Source organism: Heterocephalus glaber, unplaced genomic scaffold, assembly GCF_053883595.1.
Source record: "Heterocephalus glaber isolate CG9 unplaced genomic scaffold, H.glaber_assembly_v1.0 deba00001457, whole genome shotgun sequence".
Taxonomy (NCBI): Eukaryota; Metazoa; Chordata; class Mammalia; order Rodentia; family Bathyergidae; genus Heterocephalus; species Heterocephalus glaber.
The window spans coordinates 39520634-39544467 of NW_028258305.1; the positions used below are offsets into that span (position 1 = coordinate 39520634).

The following is a 23834-nucleotide window of genomic DNA, read 5'->3' on the forward strand; positions in this document are numbered from 1 at the left end:
CCTACCTCACAAGGGTAAACACACAGTTACTCGGGAAAGTATAGGTACTGCTCGGACATGTCAGACTCTGTCTATGTTCCTTGGTCCACCTGGACAGGAGAGGTCACAGTGAGACCCGGGACTGAGACTTCTGAGCAGCACTGATCCCTTGTACCATGTGGACCCAAAGGGGACAGAGAGGATACTGTCACCCCTCCTAGGAGGGTGTTCTTATAAAGCTGTCATTACCCGCCCCTTCACTGAGGAGGAAACGGAGGCTCGGATGCATTCAGTGGCTTTCAATAAAACCTCCATAGTGAAGTAGTGGGAGGAGGCCTAGGATTCAGGGCCTCCCTGGCTCCCTGTACAGTGTTCTTGGGTCCTCCAGAGAATGAGGCCCACACCCTAAGCTTGCATAAAACACATTGGATGGAGTGTGTAATTTCCACGGCTAATTCTCGGCCAGCTGCCATGCACTACAAGCTTTAACTGATGACTGGTTTGTCTCCCTACAAAGAGTACGCTGAACAGATATTCCTCAGGCACCCTAGGTTTCCCGGTCTACAGGACAATGGGGACTGGGCTGACATTTTCGAGAATTCCACACCTAACAACCTGCTCTTTTCCAGAAAGGAAATCTAGAGACGCCATCATCTCACTTACTTGCATGCCTCCATTGTTTTCAGAGCCCTTTCCTGCGTTCCATCTTGTCTGACCACCATGACAAGCTTAGCAATACATTTCATTGCTTCTTTGAAGATCCCAGGATTTCCACAATCAACCTGTTCCAACAAGATACCTTTAAACTTTTATTGGCTCATGCCTTGGCAGTCGTTGGCAGCTGGCTGAGAATTAGGTCCTGGGCAGTGGGAACTCGTGGAAGACAGGTTGGGAGAGGGTCAAAGAGGAAAGAAAAGGGGGCAAACATCCCCTAAGCAATCCACGGTACAGCGTGCAGGAAAAGCTTCCCGTGAGCTTCATCCTGAGAAGGGACCCGCTTTATCCACAAGGTCAAAGGTACAGAAGAGGAGAAGAGAAAGAGAAGCCGCGGGAGAGAGTGGGGGAAAGATGGAATAAAGCAACCGTCAGAGGCTGTTCGATCTCAATTCATTTTATTCTACAAAATGCTACTCAACAGAAAGTGGAAAAGCTAACAACAACAACAACAAAAATACCGCGAGGGAAAAATGTTTTAATATGTTCTTTCTTCCATAGCAGCAAGCTTTTTCTAACAAGCTTTCTTTAGTGCAAATACTGTAGGCTTGTGTTACATACAGTAAAACAATAGAACAAAACAACAACAAATACCACCAGAGATGCTTCTGAGCAGAGCTACTCCTCAATTTTCAAAACTATACAAAGATTTTGGGCTCACAGTCCTGCCTGGAAAGGTCAACATAAGAGATCCTCCAATAGGACCATGTCACCATTACTATAAAAATCAGGGGGAAAAGGTGCCCAGAAAAGTAATCAAGTTCCCCACAGAGCGACAGAAACCTTGTACAACTTGTTAGCCTCCAGGGTCTAATAGTAGACTTCACTCCACATCATCAACATATCTCAAATACAAATGCACAATGCTCGTGGGTTTCCACTATATACCAATACTATATATACATCTCCCACTACAAAAGACACCTGATCCCTAGTCTTTATACAAAGTCAAATATTTTCTTCCTCAAAAAGCAAGTAACCACAAACTAAAATAAATGGAATAATTTTTTAATCATAACAGAGAAAGTAATTGTTGAGGAACAGGGCAGGGTCTTTCATTTTGTCCACTTACAATGTATATTTCCTGGCAGCCACTGTCCCCAGAGGAATGACAACCCACCTGCAGAAACAGAACCTTTTTATACAGTTTATACAGCATGTCACAAATCACGTTGGAAACAAAAAAGCAAAATTATTGTCATTTTTTTTTTAAAAAAGAGTGAGAGAGAGAGAGAGGAACTGAATGTTTTAATGCTATGTTTCTATTCAGGATTGGTACAACACAAAGATGTAAACATTTAAAATAAATAATAAAATAAATGTCTATTTCTTTTCCCCCTTCCCTTCTCATGCCCCACCGTCGGATTCTGACCCTACCCCTCCTGAACATGTTGTCAACATTAGAAAATCAAAACCCTTTGTTGACACGTGGCCCAAAACACAAGAAGCACGAGAAGATGCCAAACTGGTAGTGGGATGACTGGGTTTCCTTCTAAAAAGCTGCAAGACACAAGCACACTTGGAAATATACATATATTCGAGCACACACACATACATACACACATACACACCTGTCAATAAATAGTAAGATGCTGGCTTTTAAGATGAATACCAAGAAGACTCAACAAGCTGAACATAGCAAGACCCCTTTACTTAAGTTTAAAAAGAAAGTTATACACACCAATATCCTATTGGTCCACAATTCTATGAAGACTCGGGTCACCCCTCCAGCATCGGAGGAGTACAGACGAGCACAGGCTGGGAACAGGAGGAGGGCAGATACTCTAGGGGATGGGTCCTTGAGAACAAACCAGACTGAAGGCAATCTTACCTCGGGTCTTTGGAGAAAGACCTTCTCACCTCCAAGTCTTTTGATTCAGCCACTACTTGGGGGCCTTTTACAAGGGGATTCCCTCATCCCTTAATCTCATCCTAAAGGGGATAAATATGAAAGTGCCTAACAGTGCCTGGCACGTAGGAGGTGCTTCTTCTTTTCCTTAAGGGGCCTCATGGACGTCTGATCCGGGAAGGAAATCGACCTGAAACTTCCATGGTGAGATTGTAAGGAGCACTGTTGGTCAACAGGGAAAGGGAGAAATGAGCTCCCATGCTCCAGACAGGTGGCCCCTCATGAGCCTTAGAGTCGAGTGGGAAGTGAGAGACTCCTTTCCCCAAAGGCTAAGAGAAGCAGCAGCCCCTGGTGGCTCTTGGCTTTGAGATGCTTGTTGGACTGGCCACAGTGGGAACAGAATGGTGACTCTTTCACAACCACCTCCACCCCCAGGCAATGCTCTGCTTGGAGCTGGCTCTGGAAATTTCCTAAGCATCACCTGGGATCTGCTCTCTTTCCTGTGTCAGCAGCTGTCCCCAGCCACCCAGCCAAGGGGAGGACTGTTCCCAGAGAGGCCAGCCAGGTGGCCACGAGGCCTGTCTCACACTAGCCAATGGAGCAGCAGTGCCTGCAGTGCACGTCCCAGAGCTGCGTGCAGCCCAGCAGGAGTCCACACAGCTGCCTTGTGGCTGGGTTCACCGGGAGGTACAGCAGTTCCTCGCCCAAGCACAAAGGAATCCCCACTTCAGCTGTTCCCTTAGCTGGAACAATGGAGGATGGAACAGCAGGCCGGGCATCTGGTGATGCTGGAGCGAGGATGTGTATGCAAGTGAACTTGGAGAGCAAGCCAGGAGGATGAGAACTGAGGATGCGCTCATGACTCAGGTGTGAATATTCAGCCTTCCCCTCGTAACCTCTGGCTCTGGGGAAGCCAAACATCCTCCTGGGATAAAGCAAGAGGTTCGAGAAGGGCTGCAAATCAGAGGCCTCTTAAGTCCCGAGGGCTGGCTGGTTCCAATACCAGTGGAGCTTGCAATCTGAACTGAGCCAAATTCAGGCTCAGGAATGTCTGTCTTGGATCCAAGTCACAGACTGACCTGCATGGGATCCATGCAACACAGAGTGGGGCATAAAGGGGCTTTTAGAAAGAAAAGGTCAGAAAACAGCTTCGTTTAAGATATATCTATATGCAAAAGAAGCAAATAACTCCCACCTGGCTACAAATACCACTTGAGATGATTAAGCCTTCCCAAGCTCAAAGCACCCAGTTTTCTTCACCCACCTCTTTCTACTCCTGGCTGCCTCTGGCTTGATTAATCTGAGATCAGAAAGCCAACTGGTCAGTCTTCTCAGGAGCGCCCCTCCCAGAGGCCCTTGGAAGCCAGAAGGCAGCCAAGGAACATGGGAAAGAATGTGTTCAAAGTATTTTGAAAAAAATCTTTTTTTTTTTTTAAACTCTCCTCTCTCTAGGTGGCTGACCCTTGCGTAAGCCACTTCCAATCCTGCTGGGCTTTGTATTTTAAGCATATGGCTCTTCCATTCTTTCTAGTGCAGACCTAGAAGTGTGAAAGGAACAGGTCTGAGAAGCTGTCTCTGCTCTCTCCAGAGTTGGAAATTTAAGAGGCACTGGCCTTGGTTTAAATAACATTGATACCACTTTATATGGCTGGACACTGATCTCTAGAGCTGGATCCCCTCGGAGGCAGGTGGAGGAGAAGCCACTTCCGAGGACAGGTGTCGCCATGCAATGGGGAGGCAAGGCTCAGGTGGGGGCAGGGCCACGCTGAACTGTGCTCCTGCCGGAGGTGAGGGGATGCAAGGGAAAGGGACAGCTCTCCTGCAGCCGGAAGCCACACATCCTAGCTCTGATTTCAGCAGCTAGAAAGATTCGACAGACAGCCAGAGTGGCACATAAGCTCCAAACCCCAGTGTGTGGCTAGCCGAGTGCAGCTTGCTGGCCAGGCCAGAAGAGCACCCTGGGGTGAGGTGGGGGAGGGTGAAAGAGAGCATTTGCTTCATCAGGTGCCAGGGAGCCACAGAGGGCAGGCAGGGCAGACTAGGTGCCAGACTGCTGCCACTACTGACCCGGCCCCGGGGACGGCCTTCCTTCTCCGGGCCTCCTCCCTGGCCCTTCCATCCTGAGGCTTGGGGAGGAGCCACCTGCTGCAGTCTAGGGAGGGTCCAGGCCCACGCTCATTAAATCTCCGTGGGTGGCGTCACCCTGAGAGCCAAGGGAGGGTGGAGCCCAGCAGGGCCTGGAGCGCTGTGTGGCTCCGAGGGACGCTCCCCAGTCTGGAGAGAAGGGTCCAGGGGCAGAGTGGTGAGGCAGTAATTACAGGAGACGGCCCGCTCAAGACACCAGGGGAAGGGAAGCTGTCTAGGACACCCATGTGGCTGTGTTGGCACTACTTCTGGCCTGGTAATGAGGCACTTGGCACACCCAGAATGTGCCCGCCATCTCACTCATGCCCTGTCTTCTGGCCACGTCGATCCTCCTCTGAAAGCTGTCTCTGAGGGTGAGGAGGAAAGGTCCTGCAGGCCTCCTGGCGGTGGTGCCGTTTCCCGGGGAGCTCAGAGAACCCTGCTGGTGCTTCTGGTGATGCCAGTGTCCTGGGGAGTGTCGGGGAGGGAAAGTTCTGTATTGCACTTTGTCCCCTTCTGGACAAGTCAGCCCCAGCAGAAGAGTCACCTGCTGCCCCATCTCCAGAAATGAAGAGTTTTAATATCCAGATTATCCCAATGAAATGTCATGGCAAATTTGATAAAAATCAAGAAGGAGCGAAAGTGACCCTGGGGGAGGACGGGGCAGGTCGAGGGGAGGTGAAACCAAAGGCACTGAGCATGCTTGGCGGGGCAGGGAAGGACACCATCACTCCAGAGACGACAGCGTAACAAGGGGACAGGGACTGTGCAGGCCAGCTCCGGGCTCTCAGAAGCCACCAAACCAGGTTCTCCATGGCTTTTCAAGAAAGGGGATTTGCTTGCAAGACGAATGACGGAGAGGGTCCCGTGGCTTCCAAGTGATGGACCAAGTCCTCCAACATGTCCCTGTCAGGTCCCACCCGGCCCCCAGAGCCGGAAGCTCCCTGGCAGGCCCCTCTTGCCCTCGTGGCCCTGGAGCGCTTGAACGTGCTGGTCCCTGGGAAGGAGGCAGTGACGAGGACCCCTCCAGAGCTTCGAGGAACGTGGGGTTACAGAGCCAGCAGAGTGGGGGAGTTCAAGGAGTCTGACGACTGGTCCCCGCTGCTACTGCTTCTGCGATGAGCCTTGGAGCAGGACTCAGAGGGTGACGCGGGCGACTCCTGCTCCAGGACGCTGGGGTAGGTGAAGACGAGGTTCGAGGTGCCCGGAGTGATGGCAGGCGTGGAGGTCACCACGATGGGGGTGTGCAGGGGCTCCTCCCCGTAGAAGCCCCCGGCAATGCTGATGGGCTTGATGACGGAGCGCTGGGCCTTGTCCAGCCCTGCCGAGGAGGACGAGGGGCTGTCCTCTTCCAGGGGCTCCTGTTTCACCACCACGGCGCCCGCCACGCTGCCCCCACTGCGCATGGGCTGTAGCCCAGGGCCGGGGGGCGTTCGGCGCTCGTCGGGGCTGATCTTGCACACGGGGCCATGAGCCACCAACATGAACTCGAGCTTCTCCTTCTCCTTCTGCAGCTCAGCAATCTCTTTCTGCAGCCCTGATTTCTCCTCCTCCAGCTCCTCCGTCTCCTGCATGGGAAAGACAGGGAGGTGAGGGACAGCAATCTGCCAAGCACCTCCTGAGGGCCAGCCAGTCTGAGAAGAAAGGAAAAGCAGCAAGGCCCTCAGTGACCTCCCGTGAGAGCAGCCAGCTCACACACCTGGCCACAGGTCTTACTGGTTCTGGGTCACGCGGCGGCTCACGGCTCCTTTTACTTCCAAAGGAGGAAAGTCGGCTTGAAGAGGAGTGAAATGGTCACAGCTGCCATAACTGAGCACTTACTTTGTGCCAGACACTGTGCTAAGCAATTCACAGATCACCTCTTTCAATCCTCCAGCAGCTTTTGAAAGCAGAAGTTATCCTCAACCCCTTTTTGCAGATGAAGAAACTGAGGTTTGGAGAGGTTTAAAACTTCCCCAGAGTCGCAGAGCTAGCAGGAAGGTCTGTCCAGATTTGAATCCCAGTGCGTCTGATTTCACAGTCCAGAGCCCACATTCTACTGCCCCTGGCTCCCTGAGGGCTAACAGAGGCTTCCATGGAGAGGGGAGCACGAAACGCAGCTGGGCGCATCACTCCTCCTCGGCCCCCTGCCAGTGGCCCTGTGGACACAGACCCGGAAGCCAAGGCTGCGGGCGTGTGGAGCCTTGGTCGTGCGTGCTCCTCTATCCCCAGCACTCGGACAGTGCCTGGCTTGAAATAAGTGCTCAGCCCATCCCAGCGGGGTCCTCCCATTTTGGCTCCAGTCTCGGAAGCCTCTGTCTCTGGACTCATAGGACTCGGAGCGCGTTCGGCTCAGCCACAGGCAGGACAGAGGAGGTACCTGATACCCTATGAGGTCGCTTGCCCTGCAAAGACCTCAACCCCCCTTTCACACGAGTGCACACGGAAGGGGCAGCTGTGAGAGAGGAAAGGTGTGAGTCACCAGCCTCCCCCCAACTTTTTCCCTAACTCAGATTCCTGTTCACGAATGAGGAGATACCGGCAAGAGCTTCATGAAGCAGAGCGTAGCATATTCCGGAATAAAAAAGTTTCCGTCTGTTTCAAGGGTCTGACGAACGTCATGAGCTTGTGAGAGGCTTCCTGTGGAGGATGTGGCTCAGGGGCCTGGGTGGCTGGGTCAGGGGCGGGGAAGGCAGGGGTGTAGGGTGTGAGGCTTCTAGGAGGAGGCAGGAAGGTAGCAGGACCTGGGGGAGGGCTCTTCTGGGCTGGCGGTAAGAACGCCTCCTGAAGTCCCACCAGGAAGGTTAGCAGTGGGGAGGGCTGAGCTGAGGAGCTCCCCATGGCGTGGCGTCCACCTCAGCTGGGAGGGAGAACTTCAGCCATCCTCCCTGGCTCCAACACCTCTGCGGGGCATTACCACCCACATCACGGGAACACGCAATACACACTCAGTGCCTAAGAGCAGGGCTGCAAGAGCCACCGAGCGAAGCTCGAGCAGGTGGGCAGTACTGGAGTACTGAAGCCCCTGATGGGATGTACTCCAAAGCCCCATCCTGGCCGGGCACTGTGGGGACCACCGACAGTCTCTCAGATCCCTCCACTTGGAAAACATTTCCCTCCCTCCCGAGAGAGCCAGCCCTGGCTTTGGGCTTCCTCACACAGCACACGGCCCTCCTGGCTGGGCCGGCCCTGGAGGGAGTTAAGTGACATCTGTCAGGTCAAGCTTACCAGAGGGAGGGGCAGGCCCATGGGCCCCCAGGTCCGGGCAATTAGGGAGCATGAGAGAGTGACTCAGAAGGGCAGCATGAGGCGCTAAGGCTCGTGACAGAGGTGGGCAACCCTGCTGCCAACAAGGAGATGAGAAACCCCAGGAAAATGCAACTCAGCTGGCACATGACCTGTCGCCCTTGGGAATCCCCACCCCACCCCACTCCCACCAGAGCACTTAGGCCAGGCTGGAGCTTAGGAAGAGCCTGGAGGGGTTCTGGATCCACACTGGCTCCCGGGGAGCAGGGATACAGATACCCCTCGCCCCTCACCCAGGGGCCCCAGCCGGTCTGACAGCAGAGAGCACTCAGCACTGAGAATAGATGGCAGCCTACCGAGCTTCCAGTTCTTCTGTCCAGGCCCAGCCTGGTGGCAGAGGCCTGGTCCTCCTCTCTTTTTTATTCATCAAAAGTGAGCCATGTGCTCAAAGGAAGAGATGTTTCATCTCCGCTGATTCGTCCTCGGGCACCTGAGCACAGGGAGCCCTGGGCCCTCTCACACCCACCCGAGCGTGCCCACCCTGGTGAGCTCCTCACCGCCTGCAGCTTCTCAGTCAGCTCCCGGCGGCGGTTCCGGCACTTGGCAGCGGCCAGCTTGTTTCTCTCCCTCCGGATTCGACGCTTCTCTTCCTCCTCAGGAGACAGCTGGAGGCCAAGGTCAAAAATCATGATTAGGACAAGGGGAATGGTTCAAGCATTTTTGAAAGCTGCATTTCAAATGTGACAGTCAGCCCTTCTGGAACTGGGGAAGGGCAGGAGGAGAAGAGGGCTGAGGCCAGGTGCAGAGGTCCCAGAACCTACGGCAGGCGCGCTGCTCTCTCTCTGGCTGCCTAAGGCGCGCTGCCTAGATGGCTCTTGTTGCAGAGTCTGCCCTGGAGGGTGATGTCCCGTGTTTAAAGGGAGAACAAGGCAGCAAAGAGGCAAGGACTCAGTGGCCCCTGCGCCATGGCAGCGTTTGGTGTGTCAGCTCTGTTCAAAGCCCGGGCCAGAGAGGAGTCCCCTCCAGCTCGCCAGGCCTGACCCCACCCCCTGCAGCAGCTTCCTCCAAACCCTGGCTAATTACTCCTCCCCCACACTCTGCAGCTCTTCAGGCCTCATTATCCCCATTTGGGTAAGTAGCTGGGCCAGGAGTCCCCACACAGGCAAGACCCTATGCAGCAGGAGGAGCACCCGAGCATGCTAAGTCCCGCTGCCCACCCTTTCCATTCATTCGACAATTGAGCACCTCAAGACAGCTCCAGGGTCTTGGGGCTGATTTATAAACCGAAGGAAGATCCCTCTGCAGAGCTCAGGATCCAGCTCCTCACAACGAGGATGGCTAGAGAATTGTAAATTAGGCCAGAGGGCAAGACCCACCCTGTTAAGTGGGGCCAGGCTCTGCCAGAGATGTGATCTGTGCTCCTCTCAGACACAGGTGACCCAGGAAGATGGCTGTGGGCCAAAGCAGAAAGCAAGGCAAAGGACAGACCTTCTCATTGGGTAGAAGGTCTCACTGCACACCTATGTGCCCAATGCTAGAGGGGCTTAGAATATGCAAGAGGAACAAGACCTGGGCATCACCCTCAAAGGACACATGGGGAAAGCTGAAGGCGCTCTTGGGGAAGGAGAAGGAAGGTACTCCCACGGAGGACGCTGCCTGCACTGCTGCTCGCTCCATGAGGGCATGAGCCACTGTAGCGGCTGAGCCCGGGTCACAGTCCAGGGATGCTTCTTGCTACCCTGGCCATCTGCTGCTGTGATGTCCTGAATAGTAAAGCAGGGCACAGTATCAAAAAGGACAACCTCAGACTGTCTACCTGGCCAAGGTCACAAGGCCACTTGGCCAAGGTCCTCAACATTTGCTGTCCTTACCTCTGTCTTGACCTGAGGCCAACCAGGGCCAGTTCCAAGACAGCCCAGGGTCCTGCTGAAGGCCTGAGTTTAGGGCTCACCAGCAGGCCCATCACAGCCCCCCTAAAAGTCCAGTGAGCCCAGAGAACACTCACTGCTAGGGGCAGAAAAGAGGAAGGGCTGGCCTTGGTCCACTTCCAGCCTTCCTTCCCCTGGAAAACTTTGGGGCCCAGAAGTTTGTGCCCTGTCTGGTGAGGTGTAGCAACTTATGGAAGCTGTTGACATAGGAAGTGTTCAGGGGCGGTGAGATCAGCATGGTTATGGCTTGAGTGTGTCAGCACTGCCACAGACCCACCCACAAGCCACACACACCCTCCCCTCCCTGCCTGCCAGTCACCTCACCTGGGCCCAGAGCGAGCTTCCTGGCCGAGCTTCCTGGGCAAGCGACGGAGGGCCATGAGGCCCCAGGCTGGCCCTTGGTCGCAGGTTGGGGAAGCTGGGACAGGCAGAAGCCTGCAGAAAAAGACCCCAGGGCTAGGAACCTAAGCACTATAGTTCTAGGATCCAGCTGCCCGGGCTTCCTCAAGGCAGTGATTGTCTGAACTCCTAATTGACAGGGAAGAAAATTCCCCTGGTGCTCTCTCTTCCTCTCAAAAAAGGATGGAAATTCTCCAGACAGACTGTCTTAGGGCACAGCTAGGTGGTGTGGTGGGAAGAAACTCCGGGTTAAAGGTCAGAGAGGTGGATTCCAGTCCCACCTTCCCTACGAAATCGCTGTGTGTCTCTGGACAGCACCTTTCTCCTTCCTGGGCCTGAGTTTGTTTACCAATGATAATACAGAGGGAAACTTAGAAAAGACGGCTTCTCAAGTCCCTTCCAGATAGACATATATAAAAGTGGCAATGAGGCAGCCCCGGCAGAAAAGAAAGAGTGATCAGAGCACATCTTGTTTTGTTGTCCTGCCAGCCAACAAGAGTTCCTCTCAAGCCTGGTGTCACATGATGTCATTTACATCCAGGGAGAATCTGGCTCCTCAGTGACCATAAAGCTTTGCACCTAAGACTCTGCGGGAAGCTTATTTCTAAAGGATATTATGTTCACTGCTGCTGCAGTATTTACAACTGCAACTACGGAAAGTAATGGTCAGGGCCAGAGTGGCCCCTACCCCAGTGGCAGAGGCCCAACGTGTAAGCATGGGGTCTATTTATTACTCCGTTCCTCCCCATGGGCCTTGCATTATTAATGGGCCCAACTTTGTTCCCAGAGGAGCACAGGGCTCCTGAAAAGGCTTCTGGTTCCTTGGACTGGTTATCGCTGTAATTCTAAGCATCTTAGTGGCGCTGGGTCCACCATTACCCGCAGGGAACCATATTTAAAGGTCCTTTTATTGGGATGTGGTGGCCCCTGGGGGTCCCAGAGTAGAATGAGGATTTGGACTAGAGAAGGGTTCCCGTGCTAGAACTGGAGTAGTTCTCAGGTTCACATTTCACTTGAATAAGGGAGTCCACTGCTAAAGTATTTTGCCTTTCCAGGGGTCACGGTGGCTTGGGCCTGCAGGAAGACCACTTCGAGGGGAGTCCAGGGAACTGGGTCAGGGCCGCCAAAACCTGCCCATTCACTTGCCAAGTGAGCACAGCCAGATGGGCCTATCCTTGCCTGCCTCATGTGGAAAGAGGGCGGACGGAGCCCTGTGAAGGCCCCAGCCCCTTCCCTCAGGAACCATGCATGGTTCTGATTTTTCTTTCAGGAACCATGGGGTTCAGTGCTGCCCCGGCTCACTGTGAATGCAGGTGATAGGACTTCTGAATATTGAGATGCTTCTTATAAAGCAGAGACCTCGCCATTCTCTGACTTCCTTCCCTAGGCCTCTTTCAAAGCCGAGCCCCCCTCCCACCATCCCCATCAGCTAAAGCAGCTAGACAGCTCCTGAGGCCCTGCCCAGAGTCACTGTACTTCTGGGACATAGAGAACTTTCTGGACACCTGAAATGGGCTGCTGTTTTGAGTCGAAGGCCCACTGAGGGAGATCAGGAAGTCATGTGGGTAGCACCAGCCCTGAGTGTGACCGTGCAGGTGCGCTGGGTGCCTGGTGTGCTCCAGACACTTGGGAGATGGGTAAGGGCCAATCCAAAACAGCTCAGAGCCAGTTTGTGGTGCTCACGGCGTGACCTCTGCCAAGGCTCAGAGCAGGGTACTGCTGTGGGCAGTCAGGATGGTCCTTCCTATCCACTGACACTTTACACCTACAGTGTACTTTCCCAGACACGGTCTCCCAAGAGCATCAAGTTGCAGCTGGCAAAAACCACTGTCCTCGTTTTGCAGCTGAGAAAACTGAGGCTCTTCTGAGGGATACCGGTGAGATGACTCAGGTCGGCAGCTCTACCTCTGACAAAGGCATTGCCTTGTCTCCCCTTAGTGTCTGGCTCCCTGGCCTCCCCAGTGCATCCAGAACATTCATGCTGCTCCCCATCGGCCTGCAGAAAACCACTCCGAGCTTGCGAGCCCCCACGGGTGACCACAGTAACGCGGCCCTTGCCGCTGGCCTGGGGTGTACCTGCTCGTCTCTCCTCCTGCGGCCCACAGTGGTGCCGATGGCCTTGATCACGCCCGGTCTTGGGAGGGCCATGTGTCCAGGGACGGAAGCCAAGCCCGGCAGGGGGCTGTAGGGGTGCGAGCGGGGGTAGGGGTTGGACATGGAGGTGATCACTGTGGGCTGCACCATCCACTGCAGGTCCTGGCTGGTGGTGATGGCGTTGATGGTGGGGATGAAGGCACTGCCCGAGCCAGGCATATCTACCCGGAACTTCTGAAACGAGGAGAAGGGTATGATTGAGCCAGTGAACAGTGAGAGGCACAGGACGGGCAGAGCTGAGGCAAAAACCAAAGACAGCACGGTCAGTGCTTGGGGAGCAAGGTCAGGGCCCCCGGTGGGCTTTCCTGGACAAATCCTGTGTAGGTGCCACACATCCAAAGATCAGGAGGCTCTTAGCTCCTCCTGGGCCTTGGCTCTATCTGCTCCCTGACCGGGGACCTCAGGACTTCATTCCCAAGTGGCTCAGTGAGGGTGCTGCCATAGCCCAAATGGCTTCTAAGACAGCCATGATGGCCAGCTGCTCATACTCACCCTGCAGCCCCCAGCGCACACATCTGCAAGCATCTGGGCCTCCCAAGCCGGAGTCACCTGCTAATCATTCTCCGGGACACTAGCTCAGGACACCTTGACTTGGAGACCTGCATCCCAGCAGCTTTGGAGCAATAAAGATCGCTGAGAAGCAGACTGTATCTGCATCTGTCACTTTCCAAAGAGGTTCAAAATGGGGCTATGACTCCATGCTGTCAAGGCCGTGAGAATGTGTCCTTTAGCCCATGAGCACGGTATCTGCAGCCAAGCTTCTTCTTGCGGTCCTCATCCCTCCTTCTTTCCCTTCATCAGCATCTCTCTTGGGCTGGACATGCTCTCTACTTATCTACACGTCTGTCTGTCTGGTTCGCATATGTGTCTGCAGGAAACCAGTGCTGCCAGCTCAGAGTTTCTCCTTGTCTCTTAATTTATTCCCAGACCACATTGAAGAGCTCTCTGGAACACACTACAGGAAGCATTCTACTTAAATATAAGATGATGACAGGGTACAGAGATGAAAATGGGCTGCATTCCTCAGCATTTGGGCTCAGCCTTTCTCCGTAGCAGTGCCCGGTAACTAGGAAAAAGGGGAGGGCGCCCCATTTACAGCATTTCAGGAGAAAAGCCCCAGTGGAACCCAAGTAAATCCTCACCCTCAGATGACGCCTGCGCCCACAAAAAGGTTCTCCAGATCTTACCCCCTTAATCTGGTGGATAAAATGATGACAATAACAATAGCCAGCACTTACTAAATGACTGGCACCATGCTAATATCTCACCTACATTATCTCATTAATTCTCCCTCGAGGGTAAGAATGACTACCACCTTCATTTTCAAGGCAGAAATTTAGTCTGAGAGAGATTAGGTAACTTATCCAAGGCCACATGGCTAATAAGCAGTGGGGTCAAGATTCAAACCCAGTTCAGTGTAACAAAGAGGCTGGACTTCTCAATATGGTGCCACATCAGCTTCTTTAGCACTGCTTCTTTCTTCCTCAAAATGCAGCTCTAAGCAGTGGTATCCCCACTGTCCTCAGACAGCGATCTTCAGATCACCCTTGCCAAGGGTCCCTACAGACCAAGGAGGTCCCACAGATCCGTTTGGCCCCCAGTGAAATCCTGCTATCATTAGCACAGATGCTACAGTATCCCCCACTCTGGTCCAGTCAGACCAACCAGGATTAGAAGCATCAGCAACTGCCACCACTATTATCTCTGCCATGGGTGACAATATCTGGGTTTCTGCTGTGTAAATAAAATGAACCTCAGAGTACCTCACTGTAGTTGGCAGAGCTGGGAATCCCTCCTCGTTCACCTCCCTGGCACTCATCTGACCCCAGTCTGGATAGTAGTAGCTGCCCCACCTCCCAGACTTCCCCAGGACACCAAGCCAAGGGCATTCAGTGAAGAGAGCTGCCTAGAACAATACACTTATAAGAAGAGCTGTCAGACCGATGGATTCTGGGATGCTATGAGGAAGGCTGCCTGGTGCAATGGATTCTGGGATTCCAGAGGACAGCAGCTCAGAGCAATAGATTCTGAGTTGTACCTTTGAAGACAAATATAACTGGGCTTTTTACCACAAGCTGACTGAAAAGAAGCAGGTGTGTGTGGAGGGAAGCATGCAGAGAACAAGACAGGATCCAAGTGGGAAATGATCTCCAAGGAGGAAAATCGGATGGCCAGGGCTGGCCTGTTGGGCTGTGGGGAGGCAGACATGTGAAAACAGTGGGCATGGCCACAGGCATGCAGAGGTACTGCATCCCAGACAGTACGTTTTCTCCCAGGATGCTGGGTGGCAGGGACGGGGGAGTCACACTGCGCTTGGTGTCAGGAGGCTGCCTTAGCCGTGAAGGGGTTTGCCCTGGGGTAGTTCCTGATGACTCCATTCCAGGACAGAGAAGGGAACACTAACACCCAGCTCCCTGCACCATGAGGTCGAAATAAGTAGCTACTTGTAATCACAGGCTGCATCTCAACCCTGGCTGCCCACTAGAGTATGCAGAGGAGCTTGTCAAAAACACCAGTGTCAGAGCCTCATCATGAGAGGTCTAAAATAATGGGGTTGGCGTTCTGATAAAGCTATTTTTTAAATGCCCAAAGGATTCTAATGTGCAGCCAGGGTTGAAACACTGTGCTCCACATGGGAGGTACTATCATGGCCGCCGGCAACCCTGTGGCAGCATCATTACACGGATCTGTGTACCCGGCACTGGGCGACTCCAGGGAGAATAGCCAGCTTCCACTCCTGGAAAGCACCCAGCATTTGTGTTCCGTGTCTCTCCCCAAGTCAGGTTCCAGGGTTGAAGTGCGTGCAAGGCGCCCATGATCTAACTGTGTAACCTCCTCCACAGAGGAGCTGTCAGCTTTCCTTCCAGGAAAGCACCCAAGAAACTCACTCTCCCCAACAAACAAAAGTGTACCTGTTTCAGGATTGGGGAAGCAAGCAGAAACCTGAAGCAAAGCGGGGAGACTAAGATTACTTAGGGATGGGGTCCGCCTCTCAGCCCCCTACTCCACGGACCGGCAGGCCCTTAGGTCCTCGGAATGCACCTCCCAGTGTACATCAGCCAGCCTCCTTACGGCAATGGCTGGGTCTAGACAAAACAAGACAGCAATAAAAACAAGGCAGGAGGTAATGACTGCCTCTGAATCGCATGTACACCTTGTTTCAGACAGGAGGCAAAGCCATCTGGTTAACACACTGGCTCCAAACTGCAAGGAAAACAACGTCCCATCCCCAGAGGGGCCTGGGGCCTGATAAAGAAGGTTTTGTCTCCAGAGGAGCCTCTCTGGGAGACACACAAAAGTTTCAATTAAATCTGGCAGATGGGCTTTGTTTCAACTCCAAACGTATCATTCAGAATGCAACACTGGGCTAGGAGAAAAGAGGTGAGGTTAGGAGTTTGTGGTCCCAGAAGTTCGCCTGGCGGTCTTCTAAGCCAACAGGCCCAAGAACCACCCAATGTTCTGCTGTGGATGAACCATGGCTCCCCGAGTTAACATTTAACCAGGCTGCAGCACCTGGATGGTTTTGCATGCTGCAGTACGAGCAGCTTACGGGCAGTGTGGGTGGGGAGGTGACCCGGCTCCCAGGACTCTAGGCCCCTAGGAAGCTCCTTTTCTAGGGACAGGATTGAAGATGCTGGATTCGTGTGCTGCATTCCAGCCTGGCAAAGCCTCCAGATACTTTAACTGTGTCACCCTGTCTACTTCTGGGTACATAGTTATACAAGGACAAAAGTGTTCCCACAGACCTCCTAGAGCTGAATCTGGTAAGCTTGGCTATGAGGGGCCAGACGGCAAGTACTTTAGGCTGTGTGGGCCACAGAGTCTATGTCGAAACTCAACTCCGCCATCATATCCTGTGGAGAGCCATAGATAATACGAGCAAACAGGCATGCCCAGACTTCATTAAATTTCATTTATAAAAATAGTTTGCCAACCCCCGTCCTAGAAGATCATTCTCACCTGTTTGGCTCAGGTACTCTGACCCGGGGAGCCAAGGAGATGGGCCTCCTTCATCAGCTTGGACCTCCAAATCCTTACAGGCTGAGTTGTGGGTCTCTGAGCACGGGAATCTCGGTGCCACCCGAGAGCACCCTGTGCCTGGAGCACCATGGGCTGCTCACTGAGTATCACATGCCCCCCGTTCCCGTTCCCCACAAGAGGTAGCAGGGAACACAGGGCTGACTCCAGCAGGCTAGAGAAGTCCTATAGTCATCCATTGCTAACTTGGGAAAACAGCCTTTGGGGACTCTACATGAGACAGGAGGCTCACATCTGTGGCCTTCTGCTGAATGGTCACAGAATGAAGGTTTGGGTCTCCAGTTCCCACAGGCACCCCTTTGACATGGAAGTCATGGCTGGTATTCCTGGCCCACCCGCTTAGGCAGGCACTTCTCCTTCAGAGTGATTCCCTCCAGGGGTCCCCAGTCATCCACACCCTGAGTCCTGTGGACTCTGATGTGCTCCATCAGGAAGGCAGGTATGATGTCTGAGAGGGGACTAGGCTCTTTCTCTGTTTTTACATTCCCAAGATGGGGAAAGGAAAATTCCAACATCGCAGAAGACTGGCTCCAGGAAAAGAAAGGTTAAGAGCAAATGCTGTCTTAATGCTTCCCGTGCGGTCCCTGTCACGGTCCAACACCAATACAATGCAAAGACTCGGTGTTCTTATCGAAGCCAGGATATCCTCCAAAGCCTTCAGAGTGGAATTCAACCAGGCCTCACAGAGCATGCACTGGACAACACTCCGACATCCAACCTTTCATTCTTCTCTGAGGAAATGCTGCTTATGTCACAATGGAAGTTGTCACTAGTAACTCATGATTTCCAAAGTCTTACTGTGTACAAAGCTTTCTCAGCTTCACTTGAAAGAACCATTCAATCCTCTATTACCTCACTGCTTGGGTGAAAAAAGGCAAGGAAGAAAAGAAAAAGATAACAGCTGCTGATATGAAGCCATCCTCAGGTTTCCTGGATTATTTGTTGCCAGGGTCCTTCTGGCCAGAAACTCCACTCCCAAGGACTGGAAAATTCACTCCACTGTCCTAGGCACCTCTTCCTACTGCCATCAATCCTCTGAGTGCTGCGCTCAACAGGAAGGCTAACGTCTCACCTTCCTTTAGAACTGCAGGATGTCAGCCACATAACAGGGCTGAGAGACAGGGCTGAGAACTCTTGCATCTTCCCCCTCCAGCCCAGGGAGCTGAGGAGGGGTAGAATTACTGAATGGGGTTTGGAACAGATATATTTACCTCAATCAGAGCAGCTGGCATCGTTGTGAAATGCTGTGACCACCAAAAGTTACCATATGAGACCTATCTACAAAGTGATGATATTTTTTTCTTTCTTTCAACATATAAACCAGAAAGTTAGTTTCCTTAATTCTGAAAACCAGTATCTCTTCCTGTTTAACAGAGGGAAAAAGCTAAGGTATAGATGGCAAAGATGCCATCTTTGGTGCGCTTTGGCAAGGGGAGCGGGCAGTTTCCCAGGCAAACTGTCAAGACCAAGAGCCACGGAACTTGGGGCCACACTCTAATTTGGACCCAGCCTGGTCACCTGCACTGTATATGTCAGACTTGCTTTCCCAAAGTTCATTTGGTAATTTCTGAATATCTAAGTCACTCTTAGGGGGCCAAAGATGTTAGGAGGGAGGATTTCCAAAAGAATATGTTGAAAACAATTATAAAAGAAGCACATTGCAAAATTTTTCCAAGTCTGACCATAGCCATAACATTCAAGTAAGTATTTAGTCTCCTAAAGGAACAAGGATGAAGGGCACAACAGTGATTTAGATATATAAGTTCTGATGTGTTTGTATTAAGACAGAAAAGGAACAAAATCGGCTTTCCTAATTTCACATTCACCCTGAACAATAAGACAGGCAGAAGTATCATAATGGAAATGCACTCAGGGTTTTAGATATGAAAATTCAACTGCCACTCAGACAATACATGACTGCTACTTCACCCCACTCACTTTGATGAAAACATGAGGCTGACTTCCACCAAGAATCAGTGGAACAGACAAATTCCTGGGATAGCATTTTGTTGATCCTAATCTACAACATCTGTAAAATCAAGGAAAAAAAAAAAAATTAAACTAAAGGGCACCCAGATCCCTAATATACATCTCTCATCTTCCCACCAATTCTGAACGACTCACACACAAACACACATGTCTATGAACACAGGAAGAAAATAAGCCTTGGGAATGTGATAATATTGTGTTGGCCCCTAACGAACAGACAGACATTAAAACGAAAAGGAAGAAAGCACTTCTTTTCCAACCAGGCTTTATTTAGAACAAAAAAACAAATAAAAAAGAAACTCATTTTGAAGTCAAACCATTCCTAGTTAACCACTGTTAAAAATACGGCATTTATTTGTCCCTAAATAAAAAGAAAAATCCTAAGAATTCCAAAAACTAACCAAGTTGACACTCTTCTGGGGCTGGAAAAATACATTCCCAAGATAGTTCTTCTCAAGATGTCCTGTAGGGGGCACCAGAGAGGTATGATTGAGGCTGACTTGGGAATCACAGTCATTTCTGGTAAAAGTTCTTTGATGTGAGGAATGTCCCAGCTCTGTACAGTTGGCAAAAGTTCACTCCGGGGAATTTTGTGCGTGCATTTGTGGGGGGGGGGCTGGGAGTGGATGAGGAAGAAGAGAGACTGATATTCCTTGATTTCCAAAAAGGAAATACCCCCACTTAATTTATTTTTACAAGTTATCTGAGAAACAGACAGTAGCCTCGAAAAAGTTCTGGGTCGTGTTTTTGTTTTGTTTCTTCATTAAAAGGGGGGCCTGGCTGATGAAAACAAGTTATGAAATGACCTATGTTTGTGTAACTGGCTGGATTGCATAATGCCCAGGCCCAGAATCCTAACAGTCAAGCAGCCAGGCACGGTATATATCTGGGAAGTGTTGTCCTAGGAAAGACAGGTGAGAGAAAATAACAACAGCAACAAAAAGTAAACTCCAGAAGGGGATGGTATGTGTAACTGTTCTAAAAAAAAAAACAAACCAAAAAAGAACCCCAAAAAACCCCACACCAATGACCAATCTTTGAGATTAGAATTATAACTGCAATAGAAAATATTTTTCAGGATTCAAGTTCCTGCCATATACAAGAACTGAGGCTTTAACAAAGAGCTGTCTGCTCCCCATGCCCCAAGTCACTGGAATCTGTGGCCCTGTGTTCAGTTTGCCTTCTGCCACTAGAGAGGAGAGGAAAGCTCTGGGTTGAGTACCAGCAACAAACTTATCTGGAACATTGGACCCTACAAACAAGAATCTGAGAACTGCCTCATACTGACTGGTCCATTGCAAAGCCATAAAGGAGGAAGCCCAGCAACTAACCACCAGAAAAGTCTGCCCATAAAGGCAGCCCAGAGAAATAAAATGATTACAGGATTTATCTGGTATGTAATAAAGTTACCTTGAGCCCAAGCTAGGGCGAAGTCAGAGCACAAACTCACCAGGGAGCAACAGCTCTGAGATCAGTCCTTAGGTTCACAGAATAATTTTGTGAAAAGTCAGAGCAATGCTGGAAAAACTCTCCCTGCCGCGGCTCCTTCATCCCTCCCCTAAACACCACCCCAGTTCAGGCAGAAAGAAGAGTGCTCCTCTAATGTGCTCCTCTAAGCAGCACATTACCTCTCCAATCCCTTGGGTTTGAAAGACGCTTTGGTCACACTGCTGGGCTGAATGGGCAAGAGTACATGAGAACCTGTGTGCTGATTGTTGCTAATTGCAAAATCTTCATGTGTTACAGCATGCTAGAAATTAGCCAACAGCTGCTTTTTGCTTTGGTAATGAGGCCCCATTACACTCTGCTGGACTGAGTTCTCTTCCTTCTTCCTACCACTGGTTTCCTGTCTGATTTGCTTCCAAAACAGGGAATTGCCTCCGCTCACATCCTGGGCTCAAAGCCCTAGTGACACAGATTACTCAGTTGGGGCAGTGATGTCCGGTCTTCTTCCTATCCAGGCCCCAAGGTCTGAGCATAGCTAAGCAGCGAGGCTGCACGGTCAAGGATGACTGTCTCAGACGTGTTAGCGAAAGGAATAGAGAAGAAATCCAATCCCTTTCTGATTCTGGGAGGCAGGCGGAGAGAGGCAAGGCGTTTTGGGTTTTGTTGAACTGGAAACTGAGGGAATGGGCATAAACTATTCTAACCCATTAATTAATGATGTTTGAAGCCAACACAAACCACCAACTGGGCTGGGAAGCAAACATAATGAACTTTGCGGGTAAGACTTTAAATTCATCACCGACGCACTCAATTTAAGGGCGCTTACTCAATCCGCAGACTGGACCTTCTACAGTGGATGCTCAGCCGTCTGGGGCTGGCGGTGGGGGTGGGAGGCTAGAGGAAAGACGCAGAAAAGCCATTTAGGACTCACCAGGTATGGGGAATCACTTTGAAATGGATATTCCTCTTCAGATCCAACAAAGAGCCATGTTCACATTATGTTCTCCAGCTGGGTCCACCCCTTCCTGGAAGCCCACCCCAGCCCCTCCTGCCTGGCTGACTTCTAGAGGCCAAGGCCACCGCCTAATGGAGCAACTCATCCTCTGGTCATCTTGGCTAGAGACCCCACAGACGCTGACCAAGGTGGGCTTTGGGCTGCAGAGGGCCTGGAGAGCTAACCCGGCTCCTTCGCCAGGCAGCAGTTGGGGAGCAGCTGCAGAGGGAAGCCACCCCACCAGCACCTTTCTGGTACCTACAGACACACAAATCACAGGCACAACCCCTCCAGTGTAAACCAGTCTGGCTGCTTTAGAAACAAGTTGTTTTTCTACTTCCAGAAACACCCAGGAGCCCAAGTGATGTCTCTTTCCCTTGCTTCTCTCTGCCAGCGTCCTAACCCCAGCTACCCCCAGACCCTCCAGGCACTGCTCCCAGAGCACTGCAAGTTCCTGGCTGGACCCTTACAGGTAACTGACGCGGGGCACGCAGGAGCCAATCAAGGCGGGCCTCCGGGGGGGCCTGACCTTCGCACTTGATTCCCAGAGGCAACACTCCCTGTCACTCCCCATTACCTGAAGCAGCCCAACCATGTTTCTCAGTCCCCAACCTTTTCCAGAAATGAGCTAAGATCGATGGAGGCCAGAAGAGAGGGAGAGGGCTCTCTCTCCCCCAGGAACAGGGCTGTTGGGAAGGATTAGTGGGTGCAAAGATTTCCGTCTCTGTCCGCCGCGGAGATGAGGGAAGGCGGGAGGTGGGGTTCTCGAAGAAGGTAGCAGGCTCCCGGGCAGAGGACCTGCAATTCCGGGAGCTTTTCTGAATACAAAGTAAAGGAAAGGGTGTGTCGGTTCTTCAAGCCCACTGCCCGGTCCAATTAAAAAAAAAAAAAGTGCTAGGGGCGGGTGGGGTGGAGCAGGACAAAAATCCACAACTTAGAAACAGTGGCCCGTAAATACGTTCTTGCCAGGCCAAGAGGAGGAAAAGAAAGCAAGCCAGAGGCGGTGGCGGTGAGAGGAGGGCTGGAGTCCGGCCGCGCCGCCAGGTGCACCCGCCGCCCGCACCTACCTGCTGGCCGCCGCCGCCGCTGGAGTAGGACTCGGCGTGCGCAGGAGAGCCGCTGCTGCCCCGGGACGAGGTGTCAAAGTTCCCGGGATAATCCTGGTACATGATCCGCGGTGGGGGCCGGAGAGGAAACAGGGTGTTTTTCTTCCCCGCCCTCGCGGCCGCGCTCAGACTGCTGCGCGCTCGCTCGTCCGCCGGCCGCGGTCTTCGCTCCGGGACCGGGAAGTGGCGACACCCGGGAAGCGTCCCCGAGCGCCCGGCACGGCACTCCTCTCCTGCTCCGCGGGACCAGTGGCGCGCCGGTCCCTCCCTCTAAAAAGTCACCGCGTCCCGTCCCCGTCCCTCCCTCGCGCGCCCTCCCCCCCCGCGCAGCCGGAGCCACGCCGCGGCCGACGACCCGGAGAAAAACGGGAAAGGAAAAATGAACAGGAGCCCGGCGAGCCTCGCCCGGCAGACCTGGGACCCTGGACCGTAGACAGGGCCAAAAAAGGCAAAAAGAAAGGCTGGCCGCTCGGAGAAACTTGTTTCCTCCTTTCAGAAAAAGAGACCGAAAATAAACTTCCTGTGGCCGGCTCGCCGCCGGAGTTTCCGAGCGGCTCGGACACTTGACTGAGGCGGCGTGCGCCGGGTCCGGGGAGCCGAGCGCGCCGCGGGACAGCAGGCGGCCGTGGGCTTCGCGCTGCGCCGGCTCTGAGGGGACGCGGCCCCGCGCCCCGCCTGCACCCTCGCCCGGCGCCCGCTCCCGGACGGGCCCGCCTCGCGCGTCCGCGCCTCGCCCTCTCTCCGTCCCCGCCGAGCACCGCTCGCTGGCTAGTTCGCTCGGAGCCCCTGCGCTCTGCCCGAGATGAGTCACTACAATGGCACGAGTTCAACTCCACACTCTTTATTCTCCAGCCCCTACCACAAGGATTCACTCACGTCAACCCCAGACTCCACCTTGCAGGGAGGAGCGCGCGAGGAGGAGGAGGAGGAGGAAGAAGAGGCGCGGAGGAGGAGGCGGGCGCAGCTCCTCCCGGCCCGGGCCCGAGGCCGCGCTGACGCCAGCCGCACACCCCGCGCGGGGCAAGAAGGCGGCGGTGAGGGTGGGAGCGGGCAGCCGCGCGGGCTGAGGGAGCCGCGGCGGCCCCGGCCCTGCCCACCCCCCGGGCCCGGTGCCCTTGGTCTGTTCCATTGGCGCACGTTGCCAAAGATGGTCATTTGCGTTAGAGGACGCGAGTGCGGGGTTCCTCGCTCCCGGGTGACGTGGAGGGAGAGGGATTCCCTCGCCCGCTCGCTCCCCGGCGCGCCGCTGCCTCCCCCGCCTCGGCGAGGGGCGAGGGGCGCGGGGCGGGGCGGGGCCGAGCGCCGCCGCGCGGCCCAGACCCGGGGTTTCAGAAAACAATCGCAGTCCCGAGGACGAGACGGGCGGCTCAGCGCGGCGCCACCGCGAGGCCGGGAGCCCGTCGCGCAGAGCCGCTCGCAGGGAGGGCGCGGCCACGCGCGGCCGTCCGCACCCTCCGCGGCGCCGGCGGGTGCAGGGGCGCCCTGGGCGCCGCTTACCGCGCCGCCCTGCGGCTGGGTCTTGGTGGGGCGCGGCGCGGCGCCGCCAGGCGGGGCTGGCCTGCCTGTTTTTCTCTCCGCGGCGGGCAGCCCACTGCTTCCCTTTTTTGTGTGTTTCTGTTTTTTTAATTTTTTCGGTCCTACAGTTCACTTGTTAGGGGCAGCTTTGAAGACAAAATTCACTGGTCGCGACGTTCCGGCCGCCCTCTAGAACAGGCATTTAGGACGCATCTAATAGAACTAATCGGGTCTTATAAGCGAACTCCAGGCTGCTACGGTTACAATTGTTTTCAAGGGGGGAGGGGGTGGCCCAAGTTGTCTGCGGCTGTTTCGGAGCGAAGTTCAGGGCGCCCAGCTGGACTCGGGGGTCTTCTCGCCTCGCTGGGAGGGTG

General features: G+C 53.3%; 1 protein-coding gene across 5 annotated transcripts; it reads right to left on the reverse strand.

Moving 5' to 3' along the window:
- Positions 1-1074: 1074 nt before the first annotated feature.
- On the reverse strand, positions 1075-22230 carry Fosl2 (FOS like 2, AP-1 transcription factor subunit). 5 transcript variants are annotated; one of them, XM_087216194.1, is made up of 5 exons: positions 21907-22227; positions 12295-12546; positions 10144-10254; positions 8449-8556; positions 1075-6234 (listed from the first exon to the last, which is right to left on the reverse strand). In XM_087216194.1, exons 1-5 carry the CDS (start codon positions 22006-22008, stop codon positions 5716-5718), a joined length of 1092 nt encoding a protein of 363 aa, XP_087072320.1. In that variant the 5' UTR covers positions 22009-22227; the 3' UTR covers positions 1075-5715. The 5 variants fall into 5 exon arrangements, with proteins under 5 accessions (XP_087072320.1, XP_087072324.1, XP_087072323.1 ...); XM_087216198.1 differs by lacking the exon at positions 21907-22227 and adding an exon at positions 20777-21373; XM_087216197.1 differs by lacking the exon at positions 21907-22227 and adding an exon at positions 16333-21373.
- Positions 22231-23834: the final 1604 nt, after the last annotated feature.

Excerpts from the sequence above, each read along its gene's own strand:
- Fosl2 (XM_087216194.1), bottom strand. The coding sequence starts at position 22,008 with ATGTACCAGGATTATCCCGGGAACTTTGACACCTCGTCCCGGGGCAGC. Across the intron at positions 12,547-21,906 it reads GCGGCGGCGGCGGCCAGCAG|AAGTTCCGGGTAGATATGCC; the intron begins GTAGGTGCGGGC and ends TCCTCGTTTCAG. Across the intron at positions 10,255-12,294 it reads GCAGGAGGAGAGACGAGCAG|GCTTCTGCCTGTCCCAGCTT; the intron begins GTACACCCCAGG and ends CTTTTTCTGCAG.